The sequence below is a fragment of the Melitaea cinxia genome, chromosome Z, assembly GCF_905220565.1.
Source record: "Melitaea cinxia chromosome Z, ilMelCinx1.1, whole genome shotgun sequence".
Classification (NCBI taxonomy): Eukaryota; Metazoa; Arthropoda; class Insecta; order Lepidoptera; family Nymphalidae; genus Melitaea; species Melitaea cinxia.
Genome location: NC_059424.1, coordinates 6,038,398 through 6,061,159, shown reverse-complemented (window position 1 = coordinate 6,061,159; position 22,762 = coordinate 6,038,398). Strand labels below are relative to the sequence as shown.

At 33.4% G+C, this 22,762-nt stretch overlaps 1 protein-coding gene across 1 annotated transcript; it reads left to right on the top strand.

Annotated features, from left to right (window-relative positions):
* The first annotated feature begins 5,427 nt into the window (after positions 1-5,427).
* LOC123669001 lies at positions 5,428-17,143 on the top strand. Its single transcript, XM_045602678.1, has 8 exons — positions 5,428-5,505; positions 7,296-7,475; positions 9,473-9,558; positions 11,235-11,405; positions 13,877-14,020; positions 15,384-15,524; positions 16,576-16,698; positions 17,041-17,143. Exons 1-8 carry the CDS (start codon positions 5,428-5,430, stop codon positions 17,141-17,143), a joined length of 1,026 nt encoding a protein of 341 aa, XP_045458634.1.
* Positions 17,144-22,762: the final 5,619 nt, after the last annotated feature.

Sequence of the window (22,762 nt, the reverse complement as noted above, 5' to 3'; positions counted from 1 at the left end):
CATTTCTCTTTGCCTAAGGACAGCGGAGTAAAGCCCATATCAACTACAACAACGTCCATGTGCATATCGCTCTTGATATTTAAAAGGTACTTTCTGAGATTATACACCTCACAATTGTGGAGATTTTTAGCGTTTAAAAAGCCACGACCTTCATATTTTCGTAGGGTGTATAATCTCATTAGAGACGATCGAGGATGATGTATTCGGTACGCTGTCAATAGTTTACGGACTTGGAGATCAAAGGACTCTAATTCCGTTTGAGTCCATCTCAAAATGCCAAAGGTATAGACGTTTGGGCATAACCCAACTGTTAAAGGCACGTACCTTGTTACCACCCGAAAGAAAGCTATTGAGAACTTGCTTCAGCCGGCCAAACAATCGTTTTTTTACCAGTTGTTGCATGGCTCCGTCATCAATGCCCAACGCTTCTGACATTCCGAGATATTTATAGGTTTCATCTTCATTGAGAGATCTAAAAGACAAAGAGTTCGTAATTTTTAAATTTTCTGATGATTCTATTCTACCTTTTTCTACATGGATGACAGCGAATTTATCTACACCAAACTCCATTCTTATACAAGTGCTAAAGGTTTCTGTTATTTTTAACAACTTGCATAAGTCTGGTAGTTTGGGTGCGAAAAGCTTCAAATCATCCATATAAAGTAGGTGAGATATTGCTTTGCTCCCTCTACGTGGTGAAAGCTTAAGCGTAAGGTGAAAGCTTGAATCCTCTAATAAAGTGCTTAAAGGGTTCAAGGCTAGAAAAAATCACAATGGACTCAAATTATCACCTTAACAAAAACCCCGCATAATCCTTATCGGTTCAGTCGATCCTGAAACATCGACCGCACCCAGATGACGTAAAAAAGTGTTCCACTGTCTCATACACGTACTCAGAAAAGAGTACAAAGTAGCATCAATTTTGTAATGCTCCATTACTTTAATAAGCCATGTATGAGGCAGCCAGATTTTTTTCAATTTCGACGTATCTGTTGGCATATGGTCATGTATATGAGGAGAAGTTCCTTGGTACTGCAGTCGCAGTCACCAGACTTACATCCGTTCTGAGTCGTAGCCAAATATTATTTGTAATAATATGTTTTGTAATTTTTGCGACGAGAACAGATGTGATTATCTTATAGATGTTGGGTAAGCAAGTTAAAGGGCGGTAGTTTTTTGGATCAACGGTACGTCCCTATTTGTATAACAGGAATTATCATTATTATTTAAGGAATCATAATCATCATCATCATCGTTTCAGCATATCGCAGTCCACTGCTAGACATAGGCCTCCATAAGTTCGTGCCAAAAATGGTTTGAACTCATGTGTTTTGCTTATAGTCGCCACGCTGGTCAGGTGGGTTGGTGACCGCAGGGCTAGCTTTGTCACACCGAAGACGTTGCTGCCCGTCTTTGGCCTGTGTATTTCAAAGCCAGCAGTTTTTACCATCAACTACAATAGACCGGATATAACGCTCCAAGATAAATTAAATAAAATAACCTATCTGATAGATATTGCTGTTCCAAACACTCATAACCTACAAAAAACAATTTCTGAAAAAATCAACAAATATACTGAATTAAAGGATGAAGTAGCTAGAATTTGAAACCAAAATAAAGTATACATAATCCCAATAGCTCTTTCCATCACAGGTGTTATCCCAAACCATTTGTTACATAGTCTCAAACTACTAGAATTAAACGAAACTCTTTACATCACCTTACAAAAAGCCGCCATTTTAAATACATGCCGAATCGTAAGAAAGTTCTTGCAAATTGACGAACACGAAACAATACAATTTTAACACATCGCACGTTGCATTTATTTGATTTTGACCCATATATGCAGAAAAACCAGCCAAAGGCTGAGAAAAATTACCAAATACAATTAATAATAATAATAAATTCTTTGATTGACCAAATACTGAACAATTTAGTTGGATGGTTATCCCGCGTCGGTCAGCTTTTTAAGTTTCAAGATAGTGGTGGAACTGTGTTATCCCTTAGTCGCCTCTTACGGCACCCACGGGAAGAGAGTTCTTTTCTCTATTCTCTCTATTCTTATTTTCTATTTTCTCTATTCTTACTACCATAGCCACACAGCGCTTTTAGGAATACAGTAGATATATTTAATTAGTACTAATATTTAAATTTTATTTACTTTATTTTCGTAAAAAAAAATGTATTTTAACCGACTTCAAAAAAGGAGGAGGTTACTCAATTCGACTGCATATATATATATATATATATATATATATATATATATATATATATATATATATATATATATATATATATATATATATAATTAGTCTGGCCATAAATACTGTTACATAAAAACTTATCTTTTTTCAACTTTTTAATTATTTTGAAATTGGATCACGTATATTATTTTAAAAACTTATTTCGATTTCGCGCCATTTTACATATTTTTCGTGTTCATTATCAAATTACAATATGGAATGGGGTGTTAAAGAAAACAGGATTGCAGTGATCGCCTTGCACAAAGTGAGTATGAAGCCGTCGATCATATTCCAGACACTTCAAAAGCCTGGTATAAGCCGTATGTTCGTATATCGTACTATTAACAGATACAGCAACACTTCGTCTGTCGAAGACCAGCCGTCGGGGTCGGGGCGGCCGCTGTTGTCGCTGTGTCTATTGTTAGAACTACAAGGGCTGTTAATGCTGTTAAAGCCAGAATTCGTCGAAACCCAAGTAGGAAGCAAAAAATCTTACCGCGTGAAATTAAGATTCCCCCTAGGACTCGGTCGTGTATTATAAAACAAGACCTGAAGCTCGGTGCGTTTCGCCGATATACAGGACATGCCCTAAATCAATCTTTACAATTAAAGAGAGTGGCTCGATCAAAACGCCTTCTGTCGCGATACGCAGGTGAAAGGCACAGAGATATCTTTTTACCGATTAAAAAATTTTCACGATTGAAGAATACTACAATAAGCAAAATGATAAAGTTACGCTCACAGTTCAAAAGAAGCTGCTCAAGTTATCGGAAACGTACAACGTGGTCATCATCCTGCTTCAGTGATGGTTTAGTAGGGTGTGTCTTATTAAGGAGTCACAAAACTACATTTTTGTGAAAAAGGAGTGAAAACTTCAGCCAAAGTGTATCAAGATACAGTCTTGGATCATGTTGTGAAACCTCTCAGCAATACACTTTTTAAAAATATACCGTGGACTTTCCAGCAGGACTTGGCACCTTGTCACAAGGCACGAACTACCCAAGCCTCGCTTGAAACCAACGTTCCGGACTTTATAAGAGTTGAAGACTGGCTCCCATCTACCCCAGACCTCAACCCTTTAAACTTCAAATTATAGTCAATTGTACAGGACATGGCCTGCTCTAAATGACACGGCAACATTGAGTCTCTTAAAAAATCTTTGGAACAAGCAGTGCCGAAATTTTCCTTGGAAACAGTGCGTAAATCCATAGATTCGTGGCCAAACAGATTAAAGGCCTGTACAAAAAACTAAAGGTGGCCATTTCGAATAGAATATTTTTTTATTTTTTGCTGAGACGTTAATAAATATGTAGGTATAAATTTTAATAATATTATATTACTTCATTTTAAAAAAATGCATTTTCATTTGTAACAGAACTTGTGGCTGGACTATATATTACCGGAGGTATATATATATTACCCGCGGAGCGGGCCAGGGAGAATGACGTCTCCGCTGACCCACTCCGGCGCAGACGTACGGGGGCAAGAAGGAGACGTTTTCCCACCTCACCTCACGTAATAGTGGGTTCGCCGGCCGACAGTCGGGGGACATCGGCCGGCTGGACGACACGACCCCACACGAAAAAATGGAGTAATATAAATTTTGGAGTAATCTTTGATAATGAGTTTTTACTTGACTATTTTTTCATCTACCTACATTGTATTACTTGTCTGTATAATTGAAGTCGTTTTTTTTTTTCGTTTGTCAGCAAACACAATTTTTTTTTCATTTTCTTATTCTTCCCTTTACTTGACGTTTCATAAAAGTAAGGCATGACAGGAAATATCTTTTTCAAAATCAGGAGTAGACCGTCTGGGAAAGTATTTATTAACCTGTCAGAAGATCACAATCAATTTATATTGTTCTTATAGTAGTGTGCTGTTTTTGTGCTGAGTAAGGTGTTGCCACTCCTAGAGAGACCTTACACAGACCTCTTACCATTAGGCATAACAAATTGTTTGCAATTATACATATCCTTTTCCAAGTAGGTATGTAATATAATGCTCAATGCTTCAAGCTAACTTGTCTCGTTAACTTGCATAAGTTCGGTCTGCTGATTTAGCAGTGACTGGTTTCAAATTGATTAGCTAACTATATTAAGAATTACACGTGGTTTTATAGCAGATTTTCCTTGTTACCAACTTATTATAATGATAAAGCTATTAATTCACTTAGTTGAAGCCTCTCAACTAGACTAGATTTCAGTGATTAAATCTTGAGAGGGATACGCTGCAAATGCAATCACGAAATTATTACCACAATTACAAAAGTATAGGTACCTACGCAAATATAATAATGTATTTTTTTATTGTTAAGGAACACAAACAGTAAAAAATAAACACATACAATTAAATTTACAAACATAATACATAAACCAAAACTGTGTCCACAAATAAGTTTAATACAATCAGCTTTCGCCAAAACTAAAAGCAAGAATACATTTTTTAAATAAATTAATAATTAACATTAGCATTTAAAAACTAAATTCAGGCTACAACTACAGGCAAAGGAAGAAATATTACGAAACAATACTATACAAAAAATTAAAAAAATTGATCACCAGAACTGGTCAATTGTTTTAAAATTTATATTATGTATATGATGAAGTTGCACGTGGAATGAATGTGTTGCCACCATACTTGGTTTTGGTCTTGGGTATATGGTACGACTCCTTTGATCGAGCACTAATACGTGGAATCAATATAATTATTAATAATTTTATATAAAAAGCACTGATCCCATTCAAGTCGGCGTACATACAATGGTTGGATAGGATGAGCAGTCATGTCAGTTTTTAAAAGGAATTTAGTCCTGCGATCCAGATGTTTAAAAAAAATTGTTTATTTTTTTAATATATTAAACTAGTACTAGTATATTTAATACATTAGACTTTATATAAAAGTTATATGTAGAGGCGTAATAATATATATTAATACCTCTTTGTTTATTAAGACTGGCTTGATATTTTTAAATGTCGTCGCCGTAGAGAAATATTTAAATATTTGAATATAGAAAATCGGTGATGACAAATTAGTTCTTCTAGTTTGAAGCCGCGTTGAATAGCTGTTTGTATTATGTAGCATTTGCCAGTGTCGTTATATTATATTAGATTTAACTGTATTTAATTATTTAATTGTATTTTTCAATACGTTCAATACAAAAAGTAATTAAATAAGTGATACAATGGCCAACTCGGATTATAGGAAGGACGTAATGCCAGTGCGACCGAGGAGTGTTTACACAGCACATTCTTATAATCAGGTTATATGCTTGATTATTTAAAATAGCATTATTTTTATTATAAATAGAAGTAAGAATCTCACTCTCTCCCAACAACTTTGATTGACTCAATATTTTGGCTTTATCATTTATTAAATGTTATTATTGTTACGTAGTAATTATAGAGTGATAAAAATTAATCTACATGAATAGGTAGGTACTAGTAAACTTGTGAATGTCGATGAATGCTAATGATATATACAACACTCTCGTACTACCTACGAAGTGTCCATTTTATAGCTATTTCTAATATAATCCCTATTTAGCATTGAGTTGAGGATAGATTTATTATATCATTGCTATTTAGGTAGCATTATTTAACACATAAATTATAAATTTGACATATTTTATAAACTTGCTTACTCAGTGTCAAGCTTACATACTCTTTAGTAAAAATTGTTGTTTGGAGAAATATTTTGATACAGTCACATTCTTGGTACAAGGTGTACATGAGTCACGAGTACATAAAATTACATGGGGTCATGCATTCGTGTCATTATAAACATAGAAAAACCTTTCTCTTCTCGATTCAATCATATTCCCCAGTATAGTGAGAGTTATCACAGGAATTAAACCTTCATATTATTCCGGAACTTCAGCTGTCTACGCTAAGATTAATTGTTTGTTTTTAGATGATTTTATTTGTTCTATTTCAGTACACCTACTAAATTCTTATTTTTAATTACCATTCAAAGGTTGCTTGAAAGAAATTGGTTTATGCGATAACGCAGCCTTTTGAACTTTTTCTTGTTTTGTAATTTATTTTAATTACTTTTTCTGGTACAATAAAGAATTTATTATTATTAATGCTGAGTAATGAAAGAGTACCAAACATCCGTCCAATCACTACTGAACATAGGCCTCCCCAAGTTCGCGCCCAACATCCCGGTTTTCCGCAAGTACTGTTCATAAGTATGTATGTACATACATATCATACCTTTATGCCGATAATTTAATTTAAATCAAAGTATAAAGTGGTAGGATGCGATAGTTGTCTTAAATGAAAATAAAAATAATAATTCACGATCACTGCTTGCCTTTCAACTCTAATATTTGCAAAACACGTATATTGATTCCCAGTGGCGGATTTACCAAAAGGCTAAGTAGGCTGGAGCCTATAGCGGCAAACTTTGGAGGGGTGAAAATTTTTGCATAAACTTTATTTTTGAAACATTATTATAAACATACAATAATTGTACTTACTCGCAAACGAAAAAAACCAACTTGAATTACATCGACAAGTAATACAACGTAAGTAGATAAAAAAAAAATTAAGAAACGCACTAGTCGTCACTTTGATTTTGAAGGCTTTCCCTCGATTTCTCTGGCACTCTATCATCAGATCCTGGTATTGTTATCATGGTACCACACTTGGGATATCTTCGTTCCAACAAAGAAAGAATTATCAAAATCGGTTTATAAACAACGAAGTTATCCCCGAACATACATAAAGATATACACGGTTGACTTGAGTAACGTCCTCCTTTTTTGAAGTTGGTTAAAAAATGAATGGACATGCATAATAATATATTTTTCCTCGACTCAATTATTTTATGGAATTATGAAGTGGACGTCTTAAAAAAAATCTGCTGCTGGGTTGGATTCGCGCCTGACTGTACTCCTACTAGGAAATAGGGTATCGTTGTCACATGTCAGTAGGGGCGGCAAAAATTGAATAGCCTACTGGTACCAAATTTGTAAATCACCCACGTTTGGGTTCTTGTTTTTATAATGTATATATTTTAGATAATAATAATACGTGTTTGATGCAGGAGGAGTCGAGTCTATCGACATTCCAAGATTACAGTAAATTTCTGGAAGGTGGCCTCGGTCAAGCTGAGTTGGTGGGTGCGTCGGGTTGGCAACCTCCTTGGAGGGCTCCCCTTCAGCGCAAGGCGCCTTTCTATCCGGGCGATGATATCTTTCATGCTGATACTTGGCGAGAATTGGAGGTATATTGTATATTTTCGGTAATCCAATTTATCTTTTTATTTACCTACTAGCTTCTGCCAGAGACTTAGCCCGCGTGGAACTTTTAAAGGGGAACAATTCTGTCATACATGATTTTTGGGAAACACTAACTGTTTACGTAGCGTACGCAGCGGAAGCTCTCAAAAGAAATAAGCTGCCGATTTTGAAATATTCTTCATTGGTGCTCCGTTCCTATTGGTCTTAGCGTGATGCTATATAGTCTATAGCCTTCCTCGATAAACGGGCTATCTAACACTGAAAGAATTTTTCAAATCGAACCAGAAGTTCCTGAGATTAGCGCGTTCAAACAAACAAACAAACTCCTCAGCTTTATAATATTAGTATAGATTGCTGAAAAAAAAAATGTAATCTGTGACGCTTGTATTAGTTACGTAATAGGGCCATAAGAAAAACTTTACATTAATTAACAATCGAAAGGAATAGTCGAGCTTTTTTAATTAATCAAAACAGTACAACTTTTTTAGATGTGTATAAATACAATTAACTTTAAACTTTTTTTGTAATAAAGACACGACTGCGACGAAGTCAAATTGAAATTGGTTACTTCTTAATGGTTTTAAACGACTTCAAACATGCTTCTTTTCGACATTTCTTAAGACTCATGATATAATTACGAAAGACGTGTTCTCATTAGTATTGTTCTAGTCCTAAGGTATCTACTTATATAGCTCTTTAAAAGTATATGTAAATAGTTAATATTTTATGTTTGATTTATTTGTAACTGTCCTTTAAAGCATATCGGTTAACTTTAATATCAAACGACCCTCACAAAGTTCAAACAGTCTCTCTTATATCGGGTTTCCTTTAAGAAAAGCACCTGTAGTTTGAAACGGACTTGTCGACTGATTAGGAAATTGAAAATGTAATTTCTTCGAAAACGATATACCTGTTTACATGCAGTTTATGAATGCTTAGCTTAAGACATATATCTTAAATACAATAATATTAAAAATAGATAATAGTAAGGATACTACTAATACTGTAAAGCTGAAGAGTACAAAAGCTGGGTACAAAAGTTAATTTAAGAAATTACCGATCTTTTAGTGTTTTGTACTCTATTAATCGATGAAGACTATGCAAACAATAGGAGCGGAGCATCACTGAACAATATTCTAAAACCTGGAAAACTTGCACTTTTTGATGGCATAACATATGGGATTATAGGTGTATGAACTTTTTTTACGAAAAAAAAATTGACAATATAGATGGAACTAGTTATGTATATACACATAAATTATTTTACAAAAATCACTTTTGTATAGTATTCATAGTATTTCTAAGCCACAATATAATATTTATGTCTAAGAATCTCAAAGTACAACTGGAGATCCCTCACGTCTTGCGCTCGCTGTCTTGCTACTTAAACATGAACTTACACTCTACGTGAGCTTTTGCTACGCAGACGTCTTCAAGTGTATTCATTTGATGCTGTCAGTACACTTTGCAGATTTGAACTATATTTTTAAGATGTGCTATTAGTCATATTATTAAAAAAAGCTATTATTACTCTAGTGCTAAAGATTATAAGTTACTCTAGAAGTTATTAGGCACAGTGCGCAATACCTGAAATAAAGTATGCCTATAATTATTTCGATCGCGTGTTTTTTTTATTATCGTATCTACATATCTCAGGTTCTAAGCGGCGTATTGTGATGAAGCATCACCAGTTTTTAATTTAGACCTCCAGTAATACAACTGTGAAAATCCCACTAAATTTTATTCAATGGTTAGTGTGTCATACACGGACAAATATATGGATACACAACAGAACGAAAATTTAAAAACTAATCTTTTCGGCTTCTATTGGTCCTATGAAGACTTACATTTTTTTTACTCAAATATCTCTTTATGTGCAGACGTAAACCATCTTATATGTATGGATATATATTCGAAGTTGCTATGTTGGAAATTCGATCCACATTGAGTGTTCGGTCTCAACGCTTCCCTTCACTTTTAGGTAACGGATGGAATGGGAGGAGCGACCTATAATGTTTCTGTGACTCCGCACGGCACTGTCTGCATGCGGTTAAGAGATCGAGTAAAGTAAGCCGAATATTTGTCGTTTCATACAAAAAGCTTGTAACTTAATTCAGTAGATAAGTTTTTGTTGATCAACAAGAAGTTTCACCTGTGTGTTTTTTCTTTTTTAGTTTTCTATATCATTTTTTATTTGTGATTAATACAATGTTTTAAGGTTACTTCATATTAACTTAGTATGTTATTATAGAATTATTATCTAAGTTTTATGTACATTAATAAATTGCAAATTACTTTTACACTTCCATCGTTTGTTACGCTTGCTTATTTCTATTTTAGTTTGTGGTCCGATGTTTGTTACTGTACATAACCAAACAAAAAAAGTTACTTAACATATGGTCAGCATTATATAATTTACTAGTATTTGATTTGCAAATTAAATAATATAATATAGTGTTCATTAACTTAAGTTTGTTATTAATAATGTGGATTCTTTACAAACTCTGTGCGAATAAGCTTAATTACAACCACGGAGTAGTATAATTTCTATGGTCCGTGATTACAACCTTATGTACGCTACAAAATATGTTAAATAAATCATATGTGATATGTTTATGTAAACATGTCTGTTTCTTAGGTAGGCAACATATTGCATGAGCTTAAGGGAACAGTCGTAGATTGATATAATTTTTAAATAATACACGTTTTCGACTTCTAACTGCGTTCCTTCTAATGGCGGTTTGTGTAGGTGTAATAGGTCACATTACGAGTGTAAAAAGTTCCTAGCCCATTTTAAAATTTGTCTTTGTCTAAATAGACAAAAGCTACCTTGATAGACTTTTCGCATGATGCATTTCGTGAGCATATAAATAGTTAAAGACCCTTTTAAATTACGATGAATTACATTCTACGAGGAACTGCCACACCAACCGAACCGAGGAACCAATACGCTGTTTTTTATTTTTAGGACAATATAAAATATTATTAATTTTACTAATGAATTCAAGCTGTGCTAAACAAAGTGTCGTATAGTTGTCGATATCTTTTAAATATCGAACACATCAAAAAATCACTCGAGAATCGATCAAAAAACTCGCACGTATCGTGAACAAAAGTACAGTTGCAAAACAATCGCAAGTGGCCGCTGACACTGCGATTCTTTAACAACTGTACTTTTGTTTACACATAATTCGCTAAGTTGCATAAGTAAGTATAATATATCATAGTACCTAGGCCCTTAAACACGTACATGACTCAAAATCTCAATGAAAACGCAATTGATAAAGCAAACTAATAATTTAGTCCACAGGGCTGAAGTAAAACTTTTTTAGCAATAGGCCTGCCCAATAGGCCTATACTGTGCAACTAAAAAATAACTAAAACGTAACTGGCTATGAGAGAAAGCGAGAAAGAAAATGTGTGCTCGCACTTCTCTCTCTTGGTTCTTTCGCCTCGCCTGATCACACTTTTCGTAACGCTCTCGTCACGCATTCACCAGCATACTCCCCAAGTTAGCGTGCGTAAAAAAGTATTATTTCAAAAAAAAAAGTTTTATATCAGCTATTACAGCTTAAAATTATATAAATCACATTACACTTACAGAATATCGATTTAATATGTAGCTAATACAATAAGTTGGTATGCTTAAAAATCAAAACTATAACTTAGTATTTACACTAATTAATAAAAGCAAATTGTTTTGTCAGGTCTTATAAAGTGTATTAAATAGATATTTTGATCAGGGTCGATATGACCATCGACGGGGCAGTGCGTTTGACCAACGCCAAGAATAATATAATTCTCGCGCTGTCTCGTTCCGGGGCCTCGGCCGCGCTCATCCACCCCAACGGTCGCGTCTATCAGTACGGATCGAGAGTTGAAATCCAGGCTCGACATCAACAAGGGAACAATAAGTAAGGAAACAAAATGCTTATTCAATTAGTTTCATAATAGATATATTAGTACAATAACCGTCCCGATATAGAACGGAGATTATTCAAGTTTTTAAGTAAGAAGTATTAAGCTTATATTTCTCTAATAGTTACAAAAAATATGGGTACCTACAATTAATTAGTAAATGTTTAGCCTATTTACAATAAATTTTAGCTGCAACAAATCACACTATGGTTTATACAGATGTTCAACCGTCAAGTTCTGACAAAAGATTTAGTTGATATGGTTTCTTTTGTTAAGAATAAAATCTAATCTTTTTAAAAGATCTGCAAATCTATTTCGTGTCACAGTTACAATAGTTTTTGATGTGAACGTACTAATGACAAAAAGATGTTAGGAATAGAAATCGATTTACTCATAAACATACCTACCTATGATTGGTTACATGCTATAATACGCTACATAGTTAATAAGTATGTATGTAGTGTCTACACTTATGTTGTAGTATAAACTAATGTAAAATTCATTTGAAGCCTTAATTTTGTTAATTTTGTTCGTTATTTCCGTCCGTGATAGCGTTGCGCTGTAGCTTTCAATCACCACGACCGAATGCATTCATTGGACTTCAATTAAAAGTCAAAGGCTGTTTGGCTTTTCCCTTTGTGAAAATTGTTTCTGGAAATTATATTTGTTAGCTCTGAAAATTTTTGGTATTCATATTACTGCCCAGAATGTCTGCTGTTTTTTATTTAAATTTTCGACATGAAATTGATCTTTATGCTACTTTTACCTAACAGTTCTCTTTTATGCGTATTTTTATTGTATGGTGTAAGTATACAGTCGTCATTATTAAAAGTATTTAAAACTAGCTGAGCCCGCGTTTTCGTCCGCATGGAATTAAGAAAAAACATATTGTTCAGTTCGCCGAGGTACAAAATAAATAAATCCCTAAAACAAAAGTAGCCTAAGTTACTCCTTATTACATCAGCTATTTGCCAGTGAAACTCCCGTCAAAATCGGTCCAGTCGTTTGAGCTTAGCCGGAACAAACAAACAGACAGACAGACAAAAATGGTAAAAAATGTTATTTTGGTATATATGTACCGTGTAAACATCCATAATTATGCATTTCGTAGAAGTGGTTATTTTACTATTACAAACAAACACTCCAACTTTATTTATTTGTTGTATAGATAAATCATTTTGTTTTTGAAATTATGTTTCGCATTAGAAGAAAAATAGAAATTTATAAAACCCAAATATTTATTAATAAATAGCGACCCGCCCTGGGTTCGAACGGGTGCAAAAACTATCAGTGTTCCTCTACTATATTATGTACGTATTATATATATAAACCTTCCTCTGGAATCACTCTATTTACCAAAGGAAACTGCATTATAATCCGTTGCGTAGTCTTAAAGATCTACATAGCATACAGACAGCGGGAAACATAGTATACTATGTAATGGACACAATCTTGATTATAATATAATTACTTTTCATGTACTTTGATGAATAAGATCACGTTATAAAAATGCTTAATTTTCAACCGACTTGATACAAAAGGAAGAAGCTCTGAAATCGACTGTATTACATAACACATAGTTTTTTACTGAGATGCACAAAATTTGATAATTCTTTTTTTAATGGAAATCCAATCCATGTGCCATCAATTTAAATCTGATCAAGATCAACGAATGTTTTTCAAGCTACCCATTATAATTTGTATTTAATTGATAATTTTTTTATACTACTTTTCGATTTTAATTGAAGTCGGTAATTTTGTTTGAAAACACGATTACTATTATTTAGATATATTTAGTAATTTAACCACAGTTTAACATTTGAACGATTACTTGTACTTAATGTAGGGGAGCCCTACCGGAAATTTCGAGAGTGAATCGAGCGCGTCAGAATAACATAATGGGGGAGCCTCGCACCTTGAGAAATATTTCAACCATACTTGAGACCTTTATATAGTGTCGAACGTCTAAGGCATCTGATCAGATCCGATTATTATACGATAAGGACGTTTCATCTTGATGTTTGTTTCGTACTGACTCCGAATCTGACAATTATATGGAGGAAATTTCTTAATCAGACGGTTTCAAAAAAACATCTATCCCTTCGTACGGTCACACCCACCACTCAAATTAGCAGATTAATATTTTCCGTTATTAAAAACACGTAAGGACACCTATTCATATCTGACGTACTCCAGTAGATACCTGTTTCTTGTGACTGACTGCAAAAAAAGAGAGCGCTCTTGGTTATCATATAAGCTTTTTTTCTTTTTAGCATCTTAATCTTCACAATCTAATAGGAGGTCCGCAAGACGCTCGAGTAAATCCCTATTTAGCTATTTGACCTCCGCACCATTAAAAACTGAACAATTATGTTCTCAGAGAAACATAAGTACAAACATAAGTAATGTATATGCTTGTTTGATTTATTTTATTGGTTTGTACTTTTAGATTCTAATTCCTGTGCAGGTACGCTAAGATGTGGTACAAAGGAGTGTCATTCACAGCAGAACAGTGCGCGTTAGTTTATTTAGTAGACGCCGCAGGGACACGCACTACTACTGACACCTTCCTCGACATGAGTCAGGATTTCACGCTCAACGTTTTCTACAAGTAAGCAAAATATCTTTATTAATAAGCCCACCACTGTAGTTTTCATCAATTTAGTCAAGTTTAAAGCAATTTACATTTTATAAAGGAAAAAAAAAATAATAATGAGGTATATTGACTAAAGAAATGTAGGTAGTTGACTCTATTAATTCATTTTCACTACGTAATTGTTATATAGTAGTTATACACTCACCTCTAATTTGAAAATCTTGTTATTCTGATTAAAAAAAAAAAGCTTAGAAACTGTTATACCATATACTCGTTATATCACGTAGTTCGACAAAAAAAAAAAAATTCTTTAACGAGAGCGCCTGTCAGAATCCCAAAGAGCTTTTGTTGTAGAGCGTGTTTGCTCTCTGCGCGCGGTTCAGACAACTGCATTTACTCTTTTATTTGTGCAACACCAACTTTTCATGTTTTATTCACACATATAATTTTCTTTTCTTCTAGAAAATATAATTTTGCGATTAGAATAACTATTGTTTTAGATACTAATAATCTTTTTGGCTCTATTGTTTGTAACTGTCTGCCATACGTATTTACCCACTCAACATAAATTGAGAGAGTTCGACTGGAAATCTTAATGCATCCACGGCCACTAAATACCTACCCTGGTCTTGTACTCTCAGATTTCCATCTATTTTGATCTCTTTAGAATTATTTAAGTAGTCTAAAGTTAACTCCAAGAGCACTGTCAAAACTACTTGTCGCGATTTCTAAAGGAGAAGTCCCAAAATGTCTCCACCAACGATGGTGGCAAGCTATTGAACAAAATGGTACATAAAGTACATCTATTTAAAGTACGAAGAAACTCTTTACCCGACATAACATGATACTTTTTTTTTAAATAGAATTCAATATCGTTCAATTCAATTACAATTTTCTAGTTTATATTGAAGTAATGTTACTTGTAACCCCCCCTCATCATCAACTTCTATTAGTGTAACCTTGACCTTGGGCTACATCTAAGTTTTAGATTATTATTTTATGAATGTGAACAGACGTTTCCCTGTCTAAGCGTTGGCGTTCAATTTGAGTGCTGGTATAATTGATTTATGTAACCCGTAACAGTGGGGGCCAATTGTGAGTCCAAATTATCTAGAACCATTGGTTTTAGTGTGGCGGCATCAATCTCGCGACATACACCCCCAAATTAGTACTGATATAAGTCGTAAAAATTATAAAAAGAATATCATTGTATAAAAACAGCTGACCCGGCGAACTTCGTAACGCTAGAAATTTTTTCGTCAGCTATCGATTTTTTTTTAGAATTTTCTCAATCGAAATGTGGTGCATTCGTTCGGAAGTTATGCGCGTATATACATTTTGGGGGTAAATTTTTATTTATATAGATAAATATTAACAGTGAGTCTCGTCACGGTCCGTCGTATGTGAACGAGGCGCTGTCTCTCCTGCAAGCCGTGCAGTACTGGCTCACGGACGACGGTACCGATAACTGGATCATTAACAACGTCCGCGTCAGCCAAACCTCTGACGGCTTAGTTAGGTAAGTATTATATAAAAATATATTAAAAAAACGACTCGTTTTGCACGTGAACCGTCCAATTTCTAACTTGTAGTTTTCGAAATTGAACAGTTCGTGAGTAAAACCAATCGTTTTTTTTTGAGTATAGGATGAGCTTTTCAATGAATAGGACGTGTAAATTTGAGTCCAAGAATTAATTGGTTACCTAATTATATATACAGGTATTACATTTTAGGAGTTTACTCTCCAGGAAACGATTTTAGGCACGCAGCATGGATAAAGAAAAGGGAATGAAATCATATGAAACAACGAAAGATCTGTGATGCTGAGATTTGATGCTTCACAGCGCTGTTAGCTATACGAAATATATTATAACATCACACCTATGCGTGACTGTGTACGAGCAATAACTGTACCGAAACAAACAACAAGCGTCATTATCTTTTGATTTTTTTTTTTTTTTGATTAATTATAATCGTTTTTAGAAGTTTATCATCATGCATCGGCGCTGACACACACTTTTTGTACATGTGGTATATTTATTAACGTAGGGAAAGTCCAATAAAATACAGATCACATAATATTCATTAAAATATTGCGAAAGTTATACGAAATGGTTGAACCGTGACTTGAAAGCATACACTCGTAGTTATTGCTAGTGGCGGCGAAAATTTTAGGGGACACTGCAGTTTAACGAAGTTAAAATTATGACAACCGTTTTAACAAGTCGTCATCACATGGCAAATGTTAAAATTTTATTTGGAAAAAATAATTTGACGTAAATGAAATGTTAGTGTAAATTTGGACAGTTTGACCAAATAGCCAGCTACTGGACACAAAAAGAAGTACAAAAATCAAAATTTTACGTCAATACGTCTTCCTGTGATATAATTCCAACATATGTTGTGACAAGCTATTGTTTTTACCTAGCTCTCAAACTTTGTTCCTTTACAACATCAAAATATAGTTTAAATTTAAAAGGGACAGGTTAAAACGTCTTGACAATCTTTGAGTAATTCTGAGAGTAAAAGAAATTGTAGGGAGATTTTTTAAAAAGTTTATCTTGCGGTAGGGTTCACCGCTGTAGCCACAAGTACCAGCTGCGAACGAGTCCAAGCAACGGCTCGGCGTCCATCACCAGCCCTTTCCTACATTGCACCGCTTCGCTTGGACAGACACAGCATCTCTTCGTACGGTGAGATTGTTACATACGATACATACACTTTTGATATATTTTACTATTTTGTACAGGATATGCAGATCATTTGTGAAAAGATACCTTCAAGTAGTGGCTACATTTATCATCAATTGTAAAATTAACTTAAGGTCGGTAAGTCCGGGTGTGTCTAAATAAAAAACGAGATTGTACTTCTGTTCCTTCGTATAGTTGTTTGATAACGCAATAAAATTTCGAGCTATCCGATGAAACAGTCTTGAAATACGATTACGTTTGACATAGCGACCCGCGAACGACAGCTCAAAAATGTCCTCGTCGAGTGGCGAAATGCGATATGAATGGGTGATACAATGTTCTCAGGCGCGGGGAAAGGCGCATGCACTTTGATGGGAACTCCTTTATAGTTCGTAACGCGGGACACTCTGCGGGCTTCGACGACAAGAACCAACTGAAGGTCTACTGATAGCGATACCGCGAACCTTCGTCTTTATTAATACAATCTTACAAACATATTCGATTCAATCATTCATTACCAATGTTGTACAGAACTCAGCAGGCGATTACGATTACATAAGTTTAGTCACTGTATTTTTGTCGCTTAGTTTGAAACTAATGTACGAGCAAAATTAATTTCAAATGTATCTTTGTATCGTGTGCAGATGAAAATTGCTTACACAATAAATGCTGATATGTATTTTGTTTTTATGATAATGTAGTTGTTAGTAATAACTGGTTATTGACTCGGGGCCGGTGAAACTATATAATGTTGACTTCCGTATATGTCGCATCGAATGGCGTGAAATTATGAACAGATTAGAGACTGACTCCTATTTTGAAAATGCATTTCATTTGATTCGATGTCTGTGATATTGATCATCTCGCATTTCTTTCTAACTGTAAAAATAGCCTGATATTTCGTCTCTTTAGTGAGATGCTCTGGTAAATATTATTAACAACTACACTCTGTCTATATGTTTAATACATAATTGTGTACTTCTACTGAAGTCAGTGCACGGAAATTTTTACAGAACCCGTAATCCCGTATTCCTTAGCAGATTGTAATAGTGATTAAGACTACAGTTTTATACTAAGTGTTAGATTGATCAGAGTCCCGTAACGTGTTCCAAGTTAATTTTCAATTTGTATTGGTTTTTTACCTCTTGGTTTTATATCTTTCATAAATGTCAGGCACAAGTCGCGTTGATACATTTTCAACGGGATTTTCATTTATATTTTGTTTAATGCGTTGTTAGCATAAGGCTATGTTCATATCCTACGTATTAATGAACCACACTACTTCAAAATTGTTTGCAAGATAGCGAGTGTTTCGTATTAACTATAAAATATACCCACACAAGAAATTTGACGGATACGTGATATTAACCATGTGTTATTAAGTTTATCTACACCTAACAAAGCCTTTGAGGTTAGATGATTGCAAACCGATTTAATATATAGATTAGCTATACTCAGTTGTATATAAGAAACACATTGTTGATATGTATGGTGTAATGTAAAAGACCCATACTTTAAAATAGTGCATGTTTATCATTCGATCTGAGCGTGCCTTTAGTTGTTAAACAAATTGCATTTCTTAAGTGAAATCATAACGACGCATTAAATTAAATTTATTTCTTCCTTAGTTCGAACTCGTTTATCCGTTTAATCTCAGTACTAAAGGTAACAAAACGGCGTGTGACAAAGATTTCAATTGTGACAAGGGAAAAAAAACAGATTGGTATTAAATACAGATTGGTCAAAACAATATTAACAATTACATGTAAAACTATTGTTTTATTAGGCTTGCGACATTAGTTTCAAAGCATTTAAAATATCCAGTGTGATAATTACGTACCTAATGTTATTAATAATAAACATTTTTTGTTGATTTATGGTTTTTATTTATTTAATCATTTTCTTTTAATTTGTTATTAGCCATATATATGTCTAGCTCTAGGAAACCCTTAAAACATCAAACTGGATTTTCTATTTCCAGGCTCACTATAATAGTATGCTTACCAACGATTTATTATGATTATGCAAAAGTGACTTTAAAGTACCGTTTATAAGAAAATCGTCAGTTAGTAATTGTTATGTGTTTTATTGGTTGTTTTAACCATTTAAAGTAAAATTGTATACATGTCATGTACAGCATGAGATATTTGGGCAAAATGTTATCCTCCGGTATTCCTAGTTTAAGAGGAATAGCTGTGATGGTAAAATTTTACGTTAAATTAGTCTGAAACTGAATTTGTTACAAAAAAATTATTAAATTAATATTATTTTTATTCAACTTGCAATGTATTTATGTATGTATGTACGTAAGTATCTTTGTTAGGTGGAACCTTGCAACTCAATTTTGAAGCATATAAATCTACAAACGATTGAAGCAAAAGCTTTTCAAAATTTGTTTTTCTGTGGATCTAAACCTTAACAAAGAATGTGTGCCACAAAATAAGCAATTCAGCACAGAATGGGGCAATTCGGGTTTTAAATTAGCAAACCTGACGGTCCAACTTAAAATTTATTGTAGATTTCGTCTTATTACGTCGCCCAAAAATTGTTAACAACTCTAAAACTATTGTAATGAAATAGCAAAGAGATAGTGCATTATAAATGTATATAATTTAAAAAGAAGTTTGTTCTTCTGCAATATTTTACGAAAAATATAAAAAAATAAAAACAGTTCCATGAGTAATTATTATGCTTTTATTTATATAAATATATTTTATATTACGTGAATATTTTTGTTTTTAGTGGTTCTGATTACATAAATTTATCACAAGGTTGCATAATATTTCAAAATTCATTTCATTTTTGAAATCATAAAATTTGCTGACGTTTGCAAGATTATACTTGAAAAGGGTGGTCAGCGGAATTCAATCCTGGCCAACGAATTGTATCTAACACTGTATGTAACAGAATTTGTAAGTATGGAACCGATTTATTGTTCCGTCAAATTGATGACTCGCATGAATAATGCGTGTCACCGAGCTATGCAGAAATATGCTTATAATCAGTGTGTAAGTCGTCGGAACAAAATAGTTCGTATCTTACTTAAGCTCAAAAAATACAAATTTGTAGTATATATATTTTAAGCTACGTAAGCTTAAATGACATACGCAAAATCTAAATTAAACTAATTTTACCTATCTATTTGGAGTGAGCTGACCTGACGGTAGGTTCGGATGTGTTGTACCTACACTTGAATTGCATGAATGTTAATCGGTTGTTACGTAAAATACGGGCAGTAGGTTGCTTGCCTAAGGAATAGACTATGACCTATGTTCTATCCGATAACAAATCATCTAAATTTGAGTCCTATGTGTGTGTGTGTGTGTGTATATTAATATGGAATCAAAATAATTTTGTCACCCAAACGTAATGAAATAAAATTTTGATATAATAACTACAAATAACTCTGCAATTCATATATTTTTTTTAAATTTGTGTTCTCCAATACCTTTTCAAAGTTATAACAGGTATACTAGGACTGCCATTTAGACGTAAAATATGCAATACTAGTGGTCGCCCAATGGTCAAAATTCGATCATAATTGATTTAAATTATAAGTTTTAATATTATTAATATTCTGTTGTCAAAGACTATACTTCTATAATAATAAACAAGAGTATGTAATACATGGTAGTGTGTGTGATGTTTTTTTTATTACCTTAATGTATTTTTATGCATAATTAAAAAACTATTTGCAATTTGCACTCCTTCTCTATATATATAAGTGTGCAAAATTACATACTCCTCCGTCCGCGCAATTTTCGTAAAAAGGTGTATAAAGTTTTTATTACAAAGTATTTAAATATATAGAAGATATTTAACAGCGTTAACTTAACCGCGACTTCGCGTGGAATTCAACAAAATAGTCATTGCTCAGTTCGCAGTTAAAAAAAAAACTGAAATAAAAATAGCCTAAGTTACTTCTTATTACATCAGCTATCTACCAGTCAAAGTCCCGTCAAAATCGGTCCTGTCGTTTCAGAGATTAGCCGGAACAAACAGACAGATAGACAGACAAAAATTATAAAAAATGTTGTTTTAGTATATGTAATAGATACATATGAATTTAGTAAAAAGCGGTTACTTTAATATTACAAATACTCCAATTTTATTTATTTGTAAAGATTCTGCTATTCAATTTAGAATCGGAATCGGTTCTGATGCGACACATCAGAAGCCATCACGACACGACGAACATAAATGTAAACGTTGTCATTATAAAATCTATGAAAACGATTCTGTTCTCATGCGACACGATACAACACGTCAGTCAAATATAAAACCTCCTTTAAAGTTTAATCATGGTTAATACATGCTTTTTGGGTAATAACTTTAAAAAATTATAATATTCTGGAACCAAATCCGATTTCAATTGAAAATTAAATTAATTACATTATACAATATGCACATGGATTTAGCTTAATTGTATAACATGAGAGTACTAATATGGTATCTGACATTTACGGTCGTTTCATAATTTTGTATCCTATACGTTATTTGGGCGTCTGCGTCTTGTCTAGTTCAAAATGAGTATTACAAAGAACCGGTTATTAAATTAATTTTTCCGTATCGTTAAATTATTTTTTTCTTACCATAGGAACGTATGTACTTTCGTTTCGTATGTTAATGCTTTCAATGCCGATAATTTTGATGACGCGTTGGCGCAACGATCGCAGCACTGACTTGTGGCTATTGCGCTGGCGGTTGCAAGTTCGATCCCCGCACACGGCAAACGTTTTTATTGGCCATAAATATGTTTTCCGTGGTCTGGACGTTTGTGCTTGTGTATTGGGTGTGTTTCTGGACCCCCGATACAGGAGCAAAGCCGTTGAGTGTAATAGGTTTATTATTTATTTATTTGTTTATTTATTTATTATTTAATGCCAAAATACTAATTTTTCATGTAATTGAAAGCTGAACACTATCAAAATCAGATGTTTTTTTAATAAATGCGACACATTCAATGCGTGGCATTTATTAAACTAGGATTATCTCCTGTGTCGTCCGAAAAATCTTATAAATAGGTATATACCAAATTGAGGGGTATGAAAAATAGATGTCGGTCAATTCTCAAACCTAACCGATATGCATCCACATAAAAATCGGTTCAGCCGTTTCGGTGGAGTTTGGTAACAAACACCGCGACACAAGATTTTATATGTTAGATCTTCTTATATAATATGTAGTAATAATACATATACCATAAGATGCAGCGTGTTTCGGCAAAAGTTTTAGTATATGATATGTTGGTAATTACTTATCGTGTAAAAAACAGATAGAGGTCGCTAGTATATATATATATATATATATTTATTATTTATTATTATTATTAAAAAAAAATATTTGTATTTTATTACGATTTGGCATTGAAAAATACATACAACGCAAAACTTTCACCCTTCTGCCACTATTTTTTAATAGCATTTAGTGGTAATACAACGTTTGCTGGGTCAGCTTGTATATATATATATATATATATATATATATATATATATAGCTATAAGTATAACTCCATTGTCTAGCCGTCTGTCCAGTTAGTATCTCTGGAACCGTAATAGGACGACAATAGAAACTTTCATATTTTATACATATGATTTTTATAACGACCCATCCAAATACAGACGTACGTATTAACTAATCTTAATCTGTCTTATCGATTATCCGTTCAATAAACTGAATTAATGCTAAAAGGTTGATTTCATCAGATTACAAAAATTAAATTACATCAATTTCCAATGCTCAAAATTTAGACTTATAAATCATGAGCTAAAATCCTACGGTAGACTGTAGGTAATAAATAAGCGTGATTTTTGATTCATGAGCTCTAAACATTTTTCAATAGATCAAAAATTTGGGAAATCAAGAAAAATAGTATATAAAATTCTGACTGCAAAAATTTTAACGTATAGATGCTTAGGAATTACGATAAGTTAACCAACACCTAAGTATCTAACCATCAGAGTCCATATACGTTGTTACTTATAACCTACGGTCCTGAAGAATAATTGCTAACTGTGAGTCTGAAGGTAAAGTCTCACACAAAAAATTATAAAAATATTGATGCATC

Excerpts from the sequence above, each read along its gene's own strand:
- LOC123669001 (XM_045602678.1), top strand. The coding sequence starts at position 5,428 with ATGGCCAACTCGGATTATAGGAAGGACGTAATGCCAGTGCGACCGAGG. Across the intron at positions 5,506-7,295 it reads CAGCACATTCTTATAATCAG|GAGGAGTCGAGTCTATCGAC; the intron begins GTTATATGCTTG and ends TGTTTGATGCAG. Across the intron at positions 14,021-15,383 it reads ACGCTCAACGTTTTCTACAA|TGAGTCTCGTCACGGTCCGT; the intron begins GTAAGCAAAATA and ends AAATATTAACAG.